The 18,740-nt window shown below is 47.6% G+C and overlaps 1 protein-coding gene across 1 annotated transcript in view; it reads left to right on the top strand.

Annotated features, from left to right (window-relative positions):
• The window catches only part of GALNS (galactosamine (N-acetyl)-6-sulfatase), a 186,296-nt gene that overhangs the window by 73,909 nt on the left and 93,647 nt on the right, over positions 1-18,740 (top strand). Inside the window, exon 8 of the mRNA XM_086945806.1 lies at positions 10,888-11,027. Within this exon, the coding sequence (XP_086801932.1) occupies positions 10,888-11,027 (140 nt within the window). The remainder of the gene's footprint in view (positions 1-10,887; positions 11,028-18,740) is intronic.

The following is an 18,740-nucleotide window of genomic DNA, read 5'->3' on the forward strand; positions in this document are numbered from 1 at the left end:
TCGCCAATCAATACCATAACTGTTCTTGTGGTCTTGTTTTGGAATTGTAAACATTGGGTGTGAGCTTGTGTTTCTTTAGCAACAAAACACAATATACTACAGCATACGGAACACTGAAAGAGGATTTTCTTTGCATGCACAGGTGAGCATGTTACATCACAGTGCGTCTTTTTGTGGACTCGAGCATACTTCACTGGTGATAGACTTCAGGGCTTTTTTTTACAGTACTGTATATGTTGCATTATGTTGTAATGCAACGTATTAAAGTACAATATTGGGAATTCTGGGCTGGGGTACTGACATCTGACACAGATTTCCAGGATAATATCGTTAAAATCGATCAGATTTGCAATGATCTACAGAGACAAACACAAAGGCACAGAAAACACCACTTACAATAATTAAGAGTGTCTCTTTCGTGAATTGTCAGCCCTGGATCTGCTGTCAGTGACTGGGACGGCAGTGCAGAAGTGTATCCTGCACTAGCGTTAATGGTACATATTGAAAGATGCATGGAGCGCACTAATGTGAATAACCAGACAAATGTGCCTCGAAAAGGACATCATTTATAACTGCTCTTTTATCTTAACAGAGTAAATAACATAGGTAACAAAACAGGCAGGCCATAGTTTCATTTAGCAGCCAAATATAACATAACTCTTACTGTCCCCGGAATTCCGCCGCGGCCGCACCGGAAGTCAGGCAAGGTCGCCTGTGACGGGGGCGGAGCCGCGTCCGGACCGGAAGAGGAGGCAGGCGGAGGAAATGCGTGGAGCGGCCCGGGGCTCCTGCGAGCGCGGAGAGCCCCGGGGCCGACAACAGGACGTTGCACACGTGTTGCGGGGCTCCCTTGACCAAGAGGGAGTCCCGGGAAAGGAGCTACCAAGAGCCGCAGCGTCAACTCTCCCTGCCGGTGCGGATAGCGGAGTCCCCCAGATTGCCACAGTAAGTTAAAGGGGAGGGGGGGGGGAGGGGGGAGAGGAGAGGGGGGGCGATGCACGTGTGTGTGTGTGTGTGTGTGTGTGCGCGCGCGTGTGTGTGTATGAGTGGGGGGGGTTCTGTATGTATGTATGTGCGTGTGTGAGGGCTTCTGTGTGTGTTTCTATGTATGCGCATGCGTGTGTTGTGTGGGAGCCTCGCGCAGCGCTCGTACTTATGCGCGTGCCAGTTAAGAATCTCCTGCGCGCGGCCAGGAGTGTCTCCTGGGAAGCACACTCGCTGACAGAAGATCTCGGCGGAGACGCGCTTCCGCGCGGCTAGCCGAGACCTAAAAAGGCATCCTGGTCAGGGAGGTTGTTACCAGCGACCCTCCAAAGACTACTTAACTTTTGAAGCCTGCCTTTGGGCTAACAACCGAGTGGCCATATTGGGAGTGGAAGTCACACCTCGCTCTGCGGCAACAGCCTTTGTTCCCAGACCTGGGAGTCGTTCACACGGCTCCCCAGGCGGTCAGAAACCTGCTTGTGTGTCATGGCCTTTGTGAGACAACTGTACTAGCTGTAGTGTAGGTTAGCAACTTTCTAAAAGTTGCTTAACTTTAATAGTGACTTTAAATCTAAAGTGGCCATCAGGTCTGATTTAATTTCCCAATTAAATTGATTATTTGACATTGTTAGGCGGTCCCCTTCAGGGGTTAGATAGGTTGGAGTGCCAACCCTTTAACCCTGTATTAGCCAATGGGGCTCCAAACCTTCCCCAGCAAAACGAAAATTTTCGAAGTGTTGCTGTTAAAACATATTAAAACATAGGTCTTACTTAATAATACATAGCTCCTTGTCATGAGACTCTATAGGCCTTCTCTAGGGTAGCCTTACATGTATTACGTAAGGGAAGTTGTCCCTTTCCCAGTAGGTGTAATGGCAAAATCGAGTTAGCAGTGTCACACATTGCCCTGCCAGTCTGCAGTGGCAGGCTGGGATCCATTTTACTTCAGTTACACGCAGGATGGCACAGACAGTGCTGCAGTTGTGTGCACACTCTGCCTTACATGCCCTGGGTACCAGATACTAGGGACTTCTAAGTAAGCATGTCCGTGCCAATTGGGTGTATGCAGTTAAACATGCCTTTTTTATATTATTAAACATTAGCACTGAGGTCTGATTGGCAAGCCTCAGTGCACTCTGAGTCGAAAAACCAGCAGCATCAGTCCAAAAAGTGGGGGTGAACAGTGAAAAGATGTATTTCCTTACAATTGACCAATTACAGATAAGGTACCATGAATAAGTTAGCAGCAAAGCATATAAATCATAAGTTCAAAGCAGTGGCATAGAAGCGGGGGTGCGGTGGGTGCGGGCCGCCCCGGGTGTCCTCGCTGAGGGGGGTGACAAAATGGCAGTGAGGGGGTGACAAAATTGCAAAAAATGTTTGTAACTATCTTTTTTTTAACTTATTTTAATAATTTTAATGTGGGTGGGGGGATAACAAGAAATTTCCTGCACCGAGTACCACCTGACCTTGCTACGCCACTGGTTCAAAGAACTCAGTAGAGTTATAAATGAAATACGGCATAGAGTTGCCTTCTAAGATGGGGAACAGAGAAGCTCTGATTACTAGCAAAATCCACACTTTTACATACGGCTTCAGACAAAGAGGTTCATGCATTCAATGGGGATGCCTGATTCTCATGGCTTTGATCAATAGCAAACATCTTAAAGGAAGCATTTTACTACTGAATATACTCGAAGATTCTCTCAACACAAGGGTACATTAAGATTCACCCATTCTCACAGCCTTAGATGTACAGCTTTTCTGGTGCATTGCTTACATAGCTTGGGACAGTAAGATCTTTCCCTGATTCAGCGCAACGAGAAAATCTCTCTGAGAACCGTTTCTGCTTATTCAAGTTGAAGTAAATGAGTTTTGTTTAGAAACAGAATTAACAACAGTCATCTCCTGATATCCTGTGACTTTGAGGCAAAATGGAGGACAGTGTAAACACAAGCTAATGTTAGAACAAGCTCCAATGTTAGTGCTCTTTGTATTAACAGAAAGTTAATGCTCACCTTATCCACAGAGTTAAATTTTGCAGGAAAAATAAGTGCCGGACCCCAAAAATGAGTGCTGGTGTTTTCTGTCTGTAACCATCAGCTCAAATTAAGCACTGGCTATCCATCATACAGCTACACACACAAGTCACTTCAAAATGCTGCCACATCAAGTCTGGAGCACATCTCTAGGCTTCCTGCTGGACCCCAAATCACAGCACTCATAGCTGACAACTCATCCCGCACACGCGTCTGATCCAGTGGTGGCTGCCTCGGAACGAGGGGTGACAGAGGAGAAGGAGGGTTTAAAAAAAGATAAAAGGAGAATAAACGTACCAATGAATGCTGCCGCATCTCCTCCCTCCTCTTCTCTTGGCACGGGCAGCTCGGAACAGAAGCACCCAGGCTCCCAGACTCTCCCAGGCAAGCCCTAACCTGGCTACGAGCCCGCACTGAAAAATAAAATGATAATAACATCATGTTAATATTATTATTTTTTTTCTCTGCTCAAAAAGCAGTGCAACTATGCTCCTCCGCCTTAGCGGAGGAACTGCCCTAACCAACAAATGGGGGCAGTTTCTTACTCAACCAAATCGAAAGCACACTTGTGCCTCGTAAGTGGGTTCAAAAGCTCTATAGAAATACTACAGTACGATCAAACAATGATGTAGACTGGATGATAAAGGAGTGGGTGTGCCCATTTTCCTTGCAAAGATTGTTCCATTTAGCGCAATCGAATGTCTCGCTGCTCTCCTATTCTTTTCACATGATCTTTCCCAGTTCCCTTCTCAACATATAACACGGACCCCTAGAATGATTCTGGACCCAGCCATTTCAGGCAAACCTAGCTTAATGCAAATGATGAAAACATTTGTGGGAACAGTGTGATTGTGTCTCTTCTGCATTCACTATGCTATTAGCTGCATTGCCCAAGGGCATTGCCTGTATCTTGACATTCCTAAGACGTTGATCTATTTTTAATAACTACTGAAAGCTGTGACTTTCTTTCTGAAACCTTTACTGAAGGGAGAATCATACTATGTTTGTGAAAACTCAGTGGCACATGGCCTGTTGTGGTCTGGACCCTGTTAACCTTGGAACTAGGTTTCTTAATTTGACCTTTTCTGACACTGGTGTTTCTTCTGTGTGGGCTGAGACTTCTCTGTGTATGTCTATAATGTCTACTGTGTCTCTACGAGGTATGTTTACAGTTTCTTGCCAATTCGGTCATATTGGTGGTGGGATTTCAGAAAGCCCGCAACCCCTTGTTCTGTGATCCTGGATTGATACACGCTATGTTACCCTAGTGAAACATTCAGGGAACAAATATTTGTCTTAGGGATATAGAGTTCTGATTGTGGCCTTTTCATCTTTCCATTATGTTTTTGTCCTCAATTTTACTCGCCCACGGGTACCGGCCCAGATAGTATCTTTGATTTGTTTTGTAGTGCTTACCGCAGAGAATAAAGGGTGGCGGGTGTAATGTTATTCCAATGGCAAGATAACATTTGTGGACTGAATCATAAAACACCTTCGAGCCAGCAGCATGAGCCATCTAATTTGGGATTGCTGCCCAACTATTGCCCGAACACAGCCTATGAAGGGCAAGCTCGTCAGGATACAAAAGCAGTATACCATAACATAACCCTAGGGTGCTAGAAAGAGACCTGTTCCTGGTACGTTTCTGCTGATGTCTGCCCCATGCCAGCCGCCATTTTGTATTTAACGGTTTCTCATGCTCACAGACTGAAACCTTTTGAGACTTTGCATTTGGGTTTTAACTATTGCAGCATCATTTGCCTGGCCCTGAGGGAATTGTTTATGAACTCCAGTGGTCTTCCTCGGTTGTTCCCCCAAAGGACAATGCATCATCCTTCCTATCAGAGTGATCACCTCTTGCTCAGTGTGTTGCTGATTCTAGGAGCACCTCACCAGCAAGGTCGAAGGTGAGAACAAGATACATCAGGGAAGGAGGGGGGGAGGGGTGTGGTCATGCAGCGACAAGGAGCCTGGGCAGGGGTTACCTATCTTGCTTGTCTGCTCCAAGCACAGAGTGCTCCTAAATGACCTGTAGACCAGGGGCAACTCCTCCGCTAAGGCGAGGAGCATCTCCCCACTGCTGTCGGAGCAGGAAAAAATAACTTCATAACCTCGTTATTATCATTTTATTTTTCTTCGCTACGGGGTTGGGTTAGGGCGAGGCTGGTGTCAGAGTCTGGGAAGACTGATTAATGCACACTCTTAATGCGCATGATGGTTTGGCCGGCTGTCTTTGCCTGGCCAAACAGTCATGTGCACTTTGCATGTTCCCCACCAGGTTTTAATACACAGCCTTGTGGGAAACATGCACTGGCTCCCTTTCCCCCTCTGAGCACTAAACCAATCACAATGCTGAGCCTGTGCGCTTCCGGGTCTTGTCAGGAAACAACGACGGAGGATAGACAGAGGCAGCCGTGAGGAGGTAAGTGTTTTTTTTAAACGTTTTTTTCCCCCCTAACCTCACCACCCCCGTTCCCTGCCAGCCGCCACTGCTGTAGACTTAGCTATTACTTCCGTAAATAAGCACTTGGATACCCTCACGGGTGACCAGAAGCTCTCTACAAATCTATTGACTGATTGATTGGTCCTATGCATGCTGTACTACTACCTATGGGCTTAATACATATTTTTGGAAAACCCCGACATCCCTTTAAGGCTCAGCAGCCATCTTTACCACCTCCCAGGGACAGCTTGCTCTAGCAGCCTGGAGACATTACCTCTGATTATTTACATGATATTCGACACATCGGATTGACCAGTGACCTGTACCAAAGGATGGAGCTTTGGGTTAGAACTGCACATGTGTGGTGATGAACAAGCGGCCTTCGTAGCACATGAGTAATGATGATCTGTATAGTGGGCTATGATTGGATCGTTGGTGTACCCAATGTGTTTACTCCCAGGGACAAAAATGCAGTAATATACCTGTCCTGCCAGGCACCACACAACTAAGGGTATCATCCCTAAATGTGTGCTCGGTTCGAAGGCGAGCCACGCCCCCTGCGAGGCCACGCCCACCCAGGATCCCTATAAAACGCTGATCGCAGCGCAACAAACACCACTTGGCAAACTCCTCTGAGGCGGAAAGCCGGAGGACGGTACTTTCGTTTATTTTAAAAAAAATTCACTTGTATTTTGTGTTCTGGCCATTTTAACCTCACTTGCACTGGAAAGCGCTGCCCTCACGCGCCTAGCAGACCCTCTGAGGCACTCCTGAAACAGCGGCAACCAGCGCTGAGACAGGATTCACTAACTCACCGCCATCGCGGTTCGAAGGCGAGCCACGCCCCCTGCGAGGCCACGCCCACCCAGGATCCCTATAAAACGCTGATCGCAGCGCAACAAACACCACTTGGCAAACTCCTCTGAGGCGGAAAGCCGGAGGACGGTACTTTCGTTTATTTTAAAAAAAATTCACTTGTATTTTGTGTTCTGGCCATTTTAACCTCACTTGCACTGGAAAGCGCTGCCCTCACACGCCTAGCAGACCCTCTGAGGCACTCCTGAAACAGCGGCAACCAGCGCTGAGACAGGATTCACTAACTCACCGCCATCGCGGTTCGAAGGCGAGCCACGCCCCCTGCGAGGCCACGCCCACAACATCGCCATAAATGTGTCGGCCACACAAGCGCAGCGGACGAGCGCAGCGGGAGCGCCGTTTGCGCGCCGAAGGCGCGCTTAAGGCAAGCTCGTCTGCGCTCGTCCGCGCCTCGGCAGCGCCTGGTGCGCCACCTGCGGCCTCGATCCCCCCCGTCCACCAGTAGCTCACCACACTTGACGCGTGAGGCTCTACTCCTCCTTAGAGACTTCGCTCATAATGGACAATTGTCCTTCCAAGACACCGCCTATCCTCTGCACGAGTTCGCGCGCGAAGGCTTATTTACAGGTGGCTTGCTGAACGTGAGGTCCCTGCCCAAACACGCTCACGAAATCGCCCAGCTCATAGATAATCATCATCTTGACGTCTTATTCCTGACGGAAACATGGACCCACTCCGACTGCAATATAGAACTGGACTGGGCTTGCCCACAAGACTTCAAAATCTTGCATCTCCCACGACCTAAGGGACGGCGCGGTGGTGTCGGTGTAATCTATAGAGCATCATGGTCAGCAAAAACTATTGCCATGGACCCAGTGGTCGGGACCGAAATACTCGGCCTTTCCATCAACTGTCATCTTGGTACTACCTTTACGGCGGTGATTTGCTACCGCCCGCCGGGAGCGTTTAATTCTACTCAGCAGCAGTCGCTCCTCACCACCCTCACCAATATGGCCACCTCTCACAACAACTTGATTGTTTTGGGCGATTTCAACCTTTGGCCCAACGGCAGTCTCGACTCTGCACTCAACAATCTCCTAATCTCTTGTGAAGGAATGGGACTTTCCCAGCTAGTAAACAAACCCACACACGCAGCAGGGCACCAGCTCGATTTAATCTTTTCCTCCCCCCAGCTAGCACTTCTGAGCGACATTCTGCCAATGTGCTGGACTGATCATGCACTGATCAAATTTCATATAGTAGGTAGCAGGTCTTGCAGACCGTCATTCCACGGTCATGTACCCCCGTACAGAGACTGGAAGGCTCTGGACAAACTCAGACTGAATGGCCCAGTATTTGAAGTAGAAGACAGTTTCTCCATTACGCAACCAGTGGAGGCCAACTACCTATCCCTTTGTACAAGGATTTCCAGCACCTCGGAACGCCTCGTCCCTCTGAAAAAGGGCAAACCACAGAGACGAGCGCCGGCCCCATGGTTTGATGACTCTTTAAGAGCTCTCAAACTAGCATGCAGACAAGCAGAGAGAAAATGGAGGCAGGGTTACTCTGATACTCATAAAACCCTCTGGAAAGCAAACCTCCGGGAGTATAAAACCGCCATCGCCCTAAATAAGGCCAAACATTATTGCTCCATCATAACCAACGCCACGAACAGCTCTAAAAGTATTTTTCAAATACTCAAAAATCTGACCAACCCGGACTGTGTCATCTCTACACAGCCTCCTACCCAAGCCCTCTGCGACAATCTTGCAGTGTTTTTTATTAATAAAATAAACACCATTATTCACAACCTGAAAACACCCCCCTCTTCAGAAACTTCTAACATGCTGAGACCAGACACCAGCTCGCGAAATCTGTCGCCTCCAGGCTCTGCCCTTCTGGAAAGACTGGGGGAATTCCCTCCGATCCCGGCCGTCGAGTTTGAAAGACTTGCGCTTGGTATCACCTCGGGCTCTCCACTCGACCCCCTACCTCCAAAAGTCTGGAAAAATTTCGGTAATGAACTTTTTGATACCATGCGCCTAATATGCAATCAGTCTTTGCATAGTGGCTTTGTCCCAACCCCTTGGAAACAGGCACTAATCACCCCTCTCTTAAAGAAACCCTCCCTGAGCCCAGACTGTCTTTCCAACTACCGACCCATCTCTCTGCTGCCTTTCCCAGCGAAGGTCGCAGAACGCTGGGTCAGTTCGTGCCTGTCCACCCACCTAGAACAAAACAACCTTCTTGACGATCACCAGTTCGGGTTCCGTCCTGCCCACGGCACCGAAACAGCAGTCTTAACTGCCATGGAGGATCTTCGCATGCGTGCAGACAGGGGCCAGCCAGTGGCATTGATACTGCTGGACCTGTCTGCCGCATTCGACACGGTCAACCATGGTAGGCTGCTGCAGAGACTTGGGGAAGTGGGAGTGGAAGGCACTGCATTGCTCTGGTTTCATTCCTATCTTCGGGACAGAAGACAGGCTGTCTCTCTTCCCACGTTTCAATCTGCCTTTGCAACAGTACCCCAGGGAGTCCCTCAGGGCTCCTCCATCAGCCCCATCCTTTTTAATGTGTACCTCATCCCGCTAATCAAATTGATCCAATCCTTTGGGGTCAAAACAATAAATTACGCGGATGATACACAGCTCATCCTCTCGTGGGAAGGTGAAGACGCCATTCCTTTCTCAACCTTCCACGATTGCCTAAGAGAGACGGCTGGATGGCTACACAGTAATTCCCTCCAGTTCAACTCCGCGAAAACGGAGGTCCTGTTCTGCTCAGGCACTAAGATACCCCGCCAGTTTCCGAACGAATTCTGGCCCCCGGAGTTTAGAGACAAACCTCTGCCAGTTCCTTCGGTGCGCAACCTGGGAGCCATGCTGAACAACAAATTAAGTATGGAAACCCAGGTGACGAAAACTGTGGGAATCTGCACAGCCCTGCTTCGATCACTGCGGAAAATCATGCCTCTTCTCCCGGCACAAGCCAGGGCATCGATAGTCAGGTGCACGATACTCAGTCGCCTTGACTATTGCAACGCCCTGCTCCTGGAGTCTCCAATCACGATGTTGGATCGACTACAGCGAATTCAATCTGCCGCCGCCAAGCTGGCTCTTGGCTGGACGAGGAGGGCCTCAGCCACAGCAGCTCTGGCTGAGCTACATTGGCTACCCTTAAAACAAAGAGTGGCCTTCAAATCCCTTTGCATTGTCTTTAAGGCTCTGCACGGACTTGGACCCAAACCTCTGCAAGCCCTGTTTCTATGGTACACTCCTGCCAGAGACCTACGTTCATCCTCTGCCTGTCTGGTAAAGGTACCCAGATTTAACAGAACCAGGACAGGGGGCAGATCATTCAGTGTTGCAGCGGCCAAGCTGTGGAACAGCCTGCCCACTGACATACGTCAGATATCACAGCTTCTTCCCTTCAGGAGACGTATCAAGACCTGGCTCTTCCCCAAATAAATTGTCCGTCTGACTGTTCTCCCGGTTTACCGTCAACAGAGTAATTTCCAGCGCCAGGAAGCCTGCAAGGTGTCAGTCGCGCTTTACAAATTCTCAAAATAATAAATAGTTGTGCTAAAACCAAACAAATGCCTGCTAAAGATGTAATGTCATCAGTGTATCTCGTTCTGTGTATGTGAACTTGAACTTTAAGGTCAAAACAGTTCTATTTGTGTTTATTCCTAAGCCTGAGATGATTGTGGAAACAGGTCTGTGTTTGTATGTGGGTGTCGTGCAGCTGCAGATATGCTTTTTGCATCTAGAGAAGGCTGTGGCCGCACCTTGCTTCTGGAATCCAAATGACCACTACTGGAGGGTTTGAGCCTCCTTCCTGCATCACAGCAGGCACAGGTGAACTGTTCTGCATTGGTTACCTGGCTGCAAGTATCTCTTGGCTCCAATCCATAGCAGGGTAGGTACAGTTACCTGGTCCTGAAGAAATGCCACTGACCCTCCTGGAACCCAGGCATGAAAGATGTTGACCTTTTAGCTATCTCAGTACATTATTGTGACAGATAGCCCCATTGGTTTTACTGTGTTGAGGGGGCCATCATGTTCACGCCTTCCTTGATCTCCCTTCAATGCTTGTAACCACTTGTGTACCACCCTACACCAATACCCTCTCACTTGCCCTCAGCATATGGCTAGATCAAAAGATCTCAGCTAAAGAGCCCTCACTGAGGGGCTCGTCGAGCCTTGCAGCGCCGGCTCGATGAGGAGCGCCCTATGATGAAGCATGACACCCTCCTGGGTATGCGAGAGCTTTCAGATCTGATCACCAGGAATCTCCCCCCTCCCCACCCCACCCCCGGGTCTACCAGGCCATTTCTTCAGATCCATCCATGAGCACTCTTTTTCTCCCCTGGTTTTCCCAATGCCCCCCCCTCCATCCTCAGGGAACTGTACCCCTCTTTTTTGTTAGATTGTCCCCAGGAGCATGAGTGCTGGGCTTCCTAATAAGTTCCTTGTCCGTCTCTTGATTAGTTGTCCTTCATTGTTCAGGTGAAGTGATGGCAGTACTAGTCCGGCTGTAGATGTTCTTTTGCTGGCCCCATTATGAACAAGCCCATGGAAAGGCTGTCTGTCTTTTCCCCAGGTATGGCGATGCAGTGCGGGAGATCGATGACAGCGTTGGACAGATCCTGGCACATCTCCAGAACCTGGGCATTGCAGAGAAGACATTTGTGTTTCTGACATCTGATAACGGAGCTGCTCTCATTTCTGCACCTAATGAAGGTAGGAATCTGGGAGTTGCTGCCAGCGTTTATCTTGTAAAGATTCAGAGATGTGGGCGCCCATCTTCTCTAGACAGATTCTTATAAACGCACTCCAAGATAGGATGTGAGGTAATTTCTAACACACTGTGACACACTGCGGGAGTCAAGCATGGAAAAACAGATGCTCAAGTAGTCCATGGGACTATTTGGTGTCATGAGAAGCTCTAGGTATCGCTGGCAGCCACTGTCACAAGCCGTGACTTTAGGAACCACCATGGACTGTGGATGCCACTGCCATTGGTCAATATCACTGCCAGCTGTAGGTACCACTGCTTACTATAGTGTATATATATATATATATATATAATATATATATATAATCTATCACTGGCAGCTAATGTAACAATGCTTTCTATAGGTATAACAATTGGTAATATGTATCACTTGAATAAAGTATGTAACACTGCTGGCTATAGGTTTCACTGTCACCTATTTGTATCTGTGCTGTATTTAGGGACCCCCTATGGCTATATGTATTATTACTGGCTGGTTACTAGTGGTACCTGTAGGCAACTCGTGTACTTAGTTTCCACAGGTACCGCTAGCTGCTATGGTAAACCTAATGAATAGCAACACCAGCTGCTTTTTATCAGAGGCCTTTAAAGATATTGGTGGCTTCTTTAAGTATCTGCGGCATGTATAGGTGCTACTGTTGTGTGTAATTGGCAGTGGTGGGCATGTATTTTCTCCCTTATAATCCACCACACAGGGAAGAGTTGGGCCGTTATATTAAAGCATATCTGCTAATACTGATATCACTTTAGATAAAGTTGTAACACTTCCAGAGACCTGAACCGTTAGACCAAGCCACATACCTGGGGAAAGACAGTCGGATTGAAAAATTTATGAAAAGATAAATGAGACTCACAAAGGTCTGTGTGCCTGTAAGTTGAAGCTAAGCTTGCAAATGTCCTTTTCTGATAGACTTCTAGCTGCAGATTCCTTACCTTAGAATATTCCCCAGGCATCAAACGATCCAAAACATTTTGAGCAATCTCCTTGCGCGCCGGTATGTGGGACGTTCGGTTGGGCATGCTGTCGTCTGTGCTGGAAGTGATGTATGCAGTGCCTAGATTGGCGCTACCCCAGTACGCTGACCTCAGTTCCTTCTTTTCCCTGCCTGCATTTTTCTGACATTTTGTCAAAGTTAGTGTGTCTTTTTCCATCTGTAATTTCTGGAAGATGTCCCCAAATAAACCTACTGGGTTTAAGCTTTGTCGAGCCCATCTTTGAGAAATGTCAGTGACTGACCCCCCACTTGGTGTGTCTGTGGTGCCTGGAGAAGGACCACAACTCCATGTTCTGCTTGGAGTGTCAGACCATGAACCGTAAGACCCTCTTGAATGGGTCATAAAGCCATGTGACTCCACGCTGCTCCAGGTCCCATTTGCGTGGGTGGTTACGGGGCTGTTCCTGAAGGTGCTCGCTTCGATCCTCTTTGTGCTTTAGGACTTCTTCAGATAAGTTCCATAAGAAGAAGTCAAACCGCACTTCGACTTCTCCACGTTGGTCTCACTCTTGGATACAAATCCAGGCCTGTACACAAGTTGTTCCTGTGCAGCTGGGCCTGATGCTGGGACCGTTCTGGCTTCCCCACATTCTCCAGAGCTGGAGCGACCCCCGCACAAGCTTCTTGGATTCTACGAGGCAATGACCCTCATATTTAGGACACTGAACCCCTCTGGAGTGCATTCGGGACCCACGAATTCAGGAGGTTCATTGACTGGAGCTCTCCTGGCGGGTCCGCCTTCGGCACCAGTCGGCCCTTCAGAATCTGTTGGTGGATCCGATCAGACTCTACCTCGTTATCTCCTCTGGTGTCTGTTCCAGTGGCTCTTTTCCTGGCCACTCGAACCCATCATGATTCCCGACTCCGATACGGAGCTGGACCGGCATTACATGGTGTTGATTCCAACCCCGACCAGGCCTACAAGGCCTGAATCAGATAATTTCCCAGAAGGGCCGTCCGATGAACGCCACTACCAGCCCAGAGTGCTCAAGAACATCAAGATCGACCAGGCCCAAGTAATATTGGTGGACCTGAATTAGGCATGGAGATTCTGGTATCCTGAACTCCTGAGCATGAGCATCTGTCCTCTGATCAGGTTGCCGCTTCGGGAGGATCTTCGATCGCACCAGCAGGGCAGGCTTCTGCAACTGAACCTACACACTCTCCACCTAAATGCATGGAGATTGAACGGTGACAGCTGAGAATGTTCAACCTCCCTCCCAAAGTGTGTGATGTCATCTTTGCAGCCAGGTGTCCCTCCACGAAAATGATTTATGCCTGCTGATGGGACAATCTTGTGACTTGGTGTGTATCCAAACCTGTTGATACTTTGCCTGCACCATTCTCTGAAGTTCTACTTTTTGTTCTAACTCGGCAAGGCTTTGCTTTGGGCACGGTTAAAGGGTTCCTTTCCGCCATTTCTGCCTTCCTGCAGTTGCCAGGCTAACCTTTCCTGTTCAAGTCACATGTTGTGACTAGCTTCCTTAACACCATCGATGCTAGTGTTATTTTCCTCCTGTGCTGATTTATTGAGTTTCCCATTGTTCATGACGAGCTCAGCTCGTCATGAGTGTATGGAGGTGTACATCATGACGAGCTGAGCTCGTCATGAGCGTCCAAGGAGTTAAAGGTTTGTGTGATATCTCTCACTTAACAGTTGTATTGATGTATATGTGTTTTTCTTTGAACTAGCTGCATTCTTCAGGGAATGTGGAATGTTATGACTTGAAATTATAGTGGCAGAGTCTGTGCTGAGTGGATGGAGTTTCTCTCTCTCTCTGCAATAAAGCTGCTTGTTTCCATTCTGTGCCTCCTATAATTTACTGGTGATCCTCTACTTCACAGTTTGCAAATTATGTTTCCCCCTACACCCTTCATTATGCCCCAATAGGACCTGAATGTAGTCCTCACCTTCCTCATGTGCTCACCTTTTGAGCTGATGCACAGCTGCCCTCTGACACTGTTGACCATCAAAACTTTACCTTGTGGCAATTGCATCTGCCAGGAGGGTTACCAAATTGAAATCTCATTCCATTAACCCTGTACAGTTTTTTCTTACCAGACAAGTTGGTTCTTAGAACCCAAACATGCTCTTGGCCAAAGGTGGTAGCATCTTTTTACGCCACGCAGACTATCACACTTCCTTCCTTCTTTGCCCCCCGCCCTCATCCTACCAAGGAAGAGGAGAGACTAAACATCTGGACCCAAATAGAGCACTGTCAATCGCACCAAAGATTACCAGGTGGATGATCAACTCTTCGTTGGTTTTATGGGTGTGAAGAAAGGAAAAGCAATTCATTAAAGAATCTTCTTCAGATGAATTATCCTTTGTCCTAAAACCTGCTGTGTAATGGCTAAAAATCAGCCCCCCTGAGGGCTTAAGTGCTCATTCTACCAGAGATGAAGTTGCAACCACTGCGTTCGTGAGAGGGGTCCCTGCTCTGGACATCTGCCTGGCAGCCACATGGGCATCACTGCACACGTTCGCCAAACACTAATGCCTAGACAATCATGTCAGCGTGACTGGCATTTTGGCCATTCGTTCCTCCAGGACTTCTTAGTATAATAACACAGTCTGCAGACACACCTCTGGGGAGAGATTGCTTTGGTATCTATTCTAAAGTAAGGAATCTGTGGCTAGAAGTCTCTATCAGGTGGACAAGTTACTTTCCTTCTGTAACAACTTATCTGGTAGAGACTATCTAGCCACAGATTCCTTACAACCCTCTCATCTTCCACGTTCTGAAAACTATATGTCATTTATGATGACGCCACATGGAGCCAACTGACATCAATTACTGGCACATGAGGGGATTGCTCAAAAATTTCTGGATCCAGTCTGACGCCTGGGCATAGTCTAAGCTAGGGAATCTGCAGCTAGATAGTCTCCACCAGAAAAGGCATTACCAAAAGTAAGAAAATTGTTCTTTTCAAGAATAAAGTTGAATTTTTGATTCACAAAACTTGATCTTGTACTCATAAAAATGATTGACTGACACATACTTTCTTGTATGAGTAAATATGATTTCTGATGGATACTGCTACCTGTGGAATGCTCACCTGCAGGATATCCCCAGGCATCAGACTGAATCAGGAAAGTTAACGCTCTCCGTAGGCGGGTAGTGAGTGCTGACTTCGGTTTGATGTCTGAAGTAGTGTCTGGTGTCACCAACAAAAACATATAGGGTCTGTTGGGGTACATCAGTGTCGGTTGCCTTTTTTCCTCGCATTTGATTCAGATTTAGAGCTAGCTCTCTCCTGAAAGTTGTTGAAACAATTGTTCACAAAAATTATTTTGCTGCAGTACCATGTCGCCGCCTGTCTCTATTTGGTCACCCAGCCCAAATCTCACATGTGACCCTCCCAATGACTCCAATTTATGGGGTTGGAACTGGATATCACCATCTTTTGTGCTTTTCCTCTGCCTAAGAGGACTGCAGCCATCTAGGATATGATTCCATCTTTTCCCCAAGGTGCAAGCGTCCCAGTCCTGAGAGGTCACAGATTCCCAGGTCTGCAGGCTTCCTTCATTCTCCTAGTCACGAATTCATGTTGGCGCATGAAAGCCCTGCAGTGGTCCCTCTGCTGGTAGCCCCCACAGAATGGGGGAAACCTGTCAGACTATATTATTTATGATTTCCTTCAGCGTTACAGCAAAAGTGGCTTGCTGGGATATCGAGGCGAACCTGACCTGCTTGATGGCGTTCACTCTCCCTCTGACCGTGGCTGTGGTAGTGATGGATGCCTCCACATAGGAATGGGAAGCTCATCAGGAGAACAGGAGCCCCTGGTCTCCGAAAGAGCGGGTTTCTAACATCAACCTGCTGGAAGTGAGCGCAATTCAGCTGGTGCTCAAGCCCATGCTCCCATCCAGTGAAGGTTGGTCAATCAAGATCTTGACAGGCAACATGACTGCAGTGTGGTACGTCAAAAAGCAAGGAGTAGTAGAGTCTCACCTCCTTTGCTTGGAAGCATTGAGCTTGTGGTCTTGGACACATTGCTAAGGGATCTGGCTCACCAACAATCGCTTATCGGGGTCTCTGAATGTGAGAGCCGACAGCCTTGTCCGACGTCACCATGCCGGTCACAAGTGGCTTCTTCTACCAGAAGTAGTCCAGAATATCTTTGCCCAGTAGAGGACTCCCCAGGAAGACTTTTTCGCCTCCCCGAAAAGTATTCGGTGCCAGCAGTTATGTGCCCTGCAGTATCTGTTATGGGGAGCCTTGGGGGATGTGCTTATGTTGAGGTGGAACTTTCAGCTGCACTATGCATTTTCCCTGTACCCTTGAGTCATTGAGTAACCAAGACTGGGCCAAGTCATTCTCTTTTTTCTGGAGTGGCCGAGTAGGGTGTGGTACACAGACTTTCGGTGCTTCTCCACATGTCCTCGGCTTCGCCTACTGTTCAAGCAGGACTTTCTCTCCCATTTGGGAGGAATGGTTCTTTAGCCCAACCTCCAGGACCTCCACTTACATGCTTGGAGATTGAGTGGAGGCATCTGAGGTCCTTTTAGGTGCCACCGGAGGTGGTGGATGTCATCTTGTCAGCACGTCTTCCCCCTCCATCAAATATGCTTACCTGGGCCAATGTAGCAACTTTGTTGCATGGTGCGCTGACAATAATGTGGACCTCTTGCAGGCCAAGCTGTCTTAGGTCCTGCAGTTTCTCTTGCTCAGAGGGGTTGTGCGATTGGTACTACATTGGGTTATTTAGATGCCCTGTCTGCATTTCTTTGTCTGCTGGACCAGCTGTCCCTTTTCAAGTCCACCACTTTTATCCTTTTTTTGAAAGGGTTGACAAATTTGTATCTTCCAAACATCTTTATTGTGCCCCAGTGGGACCATAATTTAGTATTGACTTTTCTTACAGGGATGCTGTTTGAGCCTCTGCTTAGTTGCCCCTTACGTTTCTTGAACCTTAAAACTGTGTTTTTAATGGCTATCACCTTCGCCCGACTTGTGAGCGAGTTACAGACTCTCCTTTCCTGTCCTCCATTTACCTGTGTCGACCCCAATAAGTTGGTGTTGAGAACAAGGGCTACTTTCCTACCAAAGATGGTGACTTTATTCCGTCTGGATCAGTCCATCACTTTCCTGACTTTCTACCCATCCCATTGAGGAGAAGGAGCGGTACCATCGCTTGGATCCCAGGCGGGCAGTAAATTATACTATCTAGACTGCACCAATGACATAAGACTGGATTACCAGTTTTCCGTAGGGCAAAAAAAGATAGGCAGTGCTGAAGTGGACCATCCAATAGGGCCAAGTCCACCACTTCTGGACCTGCCATAGGCATTCCCATAGCAGAGATCTGCAAGGTGGCAATGTGGGCATCCCTGCACACTTTTGCCAAACACTACTGCCTGGATTCGGAAGTGCGTAGGGACGGCCAATTTGCCTGGTTGGTTCTGAAGGATTTCCTAGTCCAACCATCCATCAACCCTTCTCTTAAGCAGGGTATGGCTCTATAATCTGTTCTACAGTATCGGAATCTGCAGTAAGAAGTAACCATTGGAAGAAAAAGTTACTTAGCTGATGTAACAATCTTTCTGGTGGTTACTCAGCTGATGTAACAATCTTTCTGGTGGTTACTCAGCTGATGTAACAATCTTTCTGGTGGTTACTCTATCTACTTACAGATTTCTCTCCGACTCACCTTTGTCCTCATTTGATGAATGAGTTATAAGGAAAATTAATAATGTTCCGTTTTTTTTTTTTTGGTACTGTACTAATCTGTCAATGTCAATCTAACTTTTGCCTCAAAGGCTTGGCAAAAATGGTAGGAAAATAGCGTTGATGTGCCGGGCCGGGCGCTATATGGCTTCAGTGACTTCACCTGACATCATTCGAAGACAGCACCCCCTACCCACAATGTGACAGTTTCGAAGTTTTCGGATCCAGTCAGATGCCTGGTTATGTTCTACAGGTGAGGAATCTACAGTTAGAGTATCCGCCAGAAAGATCATTACCGCAGGTAAGTAACTTTTTCTTCATGAACGGGGGTTGGGCATCCAATGAGTAACTGCCTTCTTGTTTGGGAACTCCCACAAACACATTTGTTTGTTTATAAACTTTTCTAATCCCCATACCAACCCTGGAAGTTTGATTTTGAATAGTGCAAGAATACATTTTTTCCCAAATAGAAATGGGAAGGCTAATACCAAATTCGGGGACATTCCCAGCTGCAGTTTCCCAGGAGTACTCTTAGAATAGTTTGTAAATTCCAAAATAGAGTCAGATATTTATTCTGAACATACAAAGTCACCTAGAGGAGTGCATGTATGGGTTTTTGTGCATCGGGCCAATACAGTTATTCAGGTTTTATTTTTTAAAATGTTTTACTCCTTTGTATGGCGCAGCGAATCATCCCCAGGGAGAACTCTTGGCGCCAGAGAAGAACAACCTATTGACAGTAAGAACCAAATTAGAATAGCCAAGTCTTGAGCATTTTCTTAAATTGAAAGAGATTGGAATAATCGCGAATCTCATCAGGGAGGGAGTTCCAGTGACTGGGGGCCATCTGAGAAAATGCACGCCCACCCATTTCGGCCTTCCTTATTCTCCGTATGCAGAGCAGATTGCGGTTACTGGGTCGTAGCTGTTGTACAGGTTTACGTCCATAGTTGAATGGTGTCTACCCTAGTAGTAGCTACAACAGTTCATT

Source organism: Lissotriton vulgaris, chromosome 12 (assembly GCF_964263255.1).
Source record: "Lissotriton vulgaris chromosome 12, aLisVul1.2, whole genome shotgun sequence".
NCBI classification, from domain to species: domain Eukaryota; kingdom Metazoa; phylum Chordata; class Amphibia; order Caudata; family Salamandridae; genus Lissotriton; species Lissotriton vulgaris.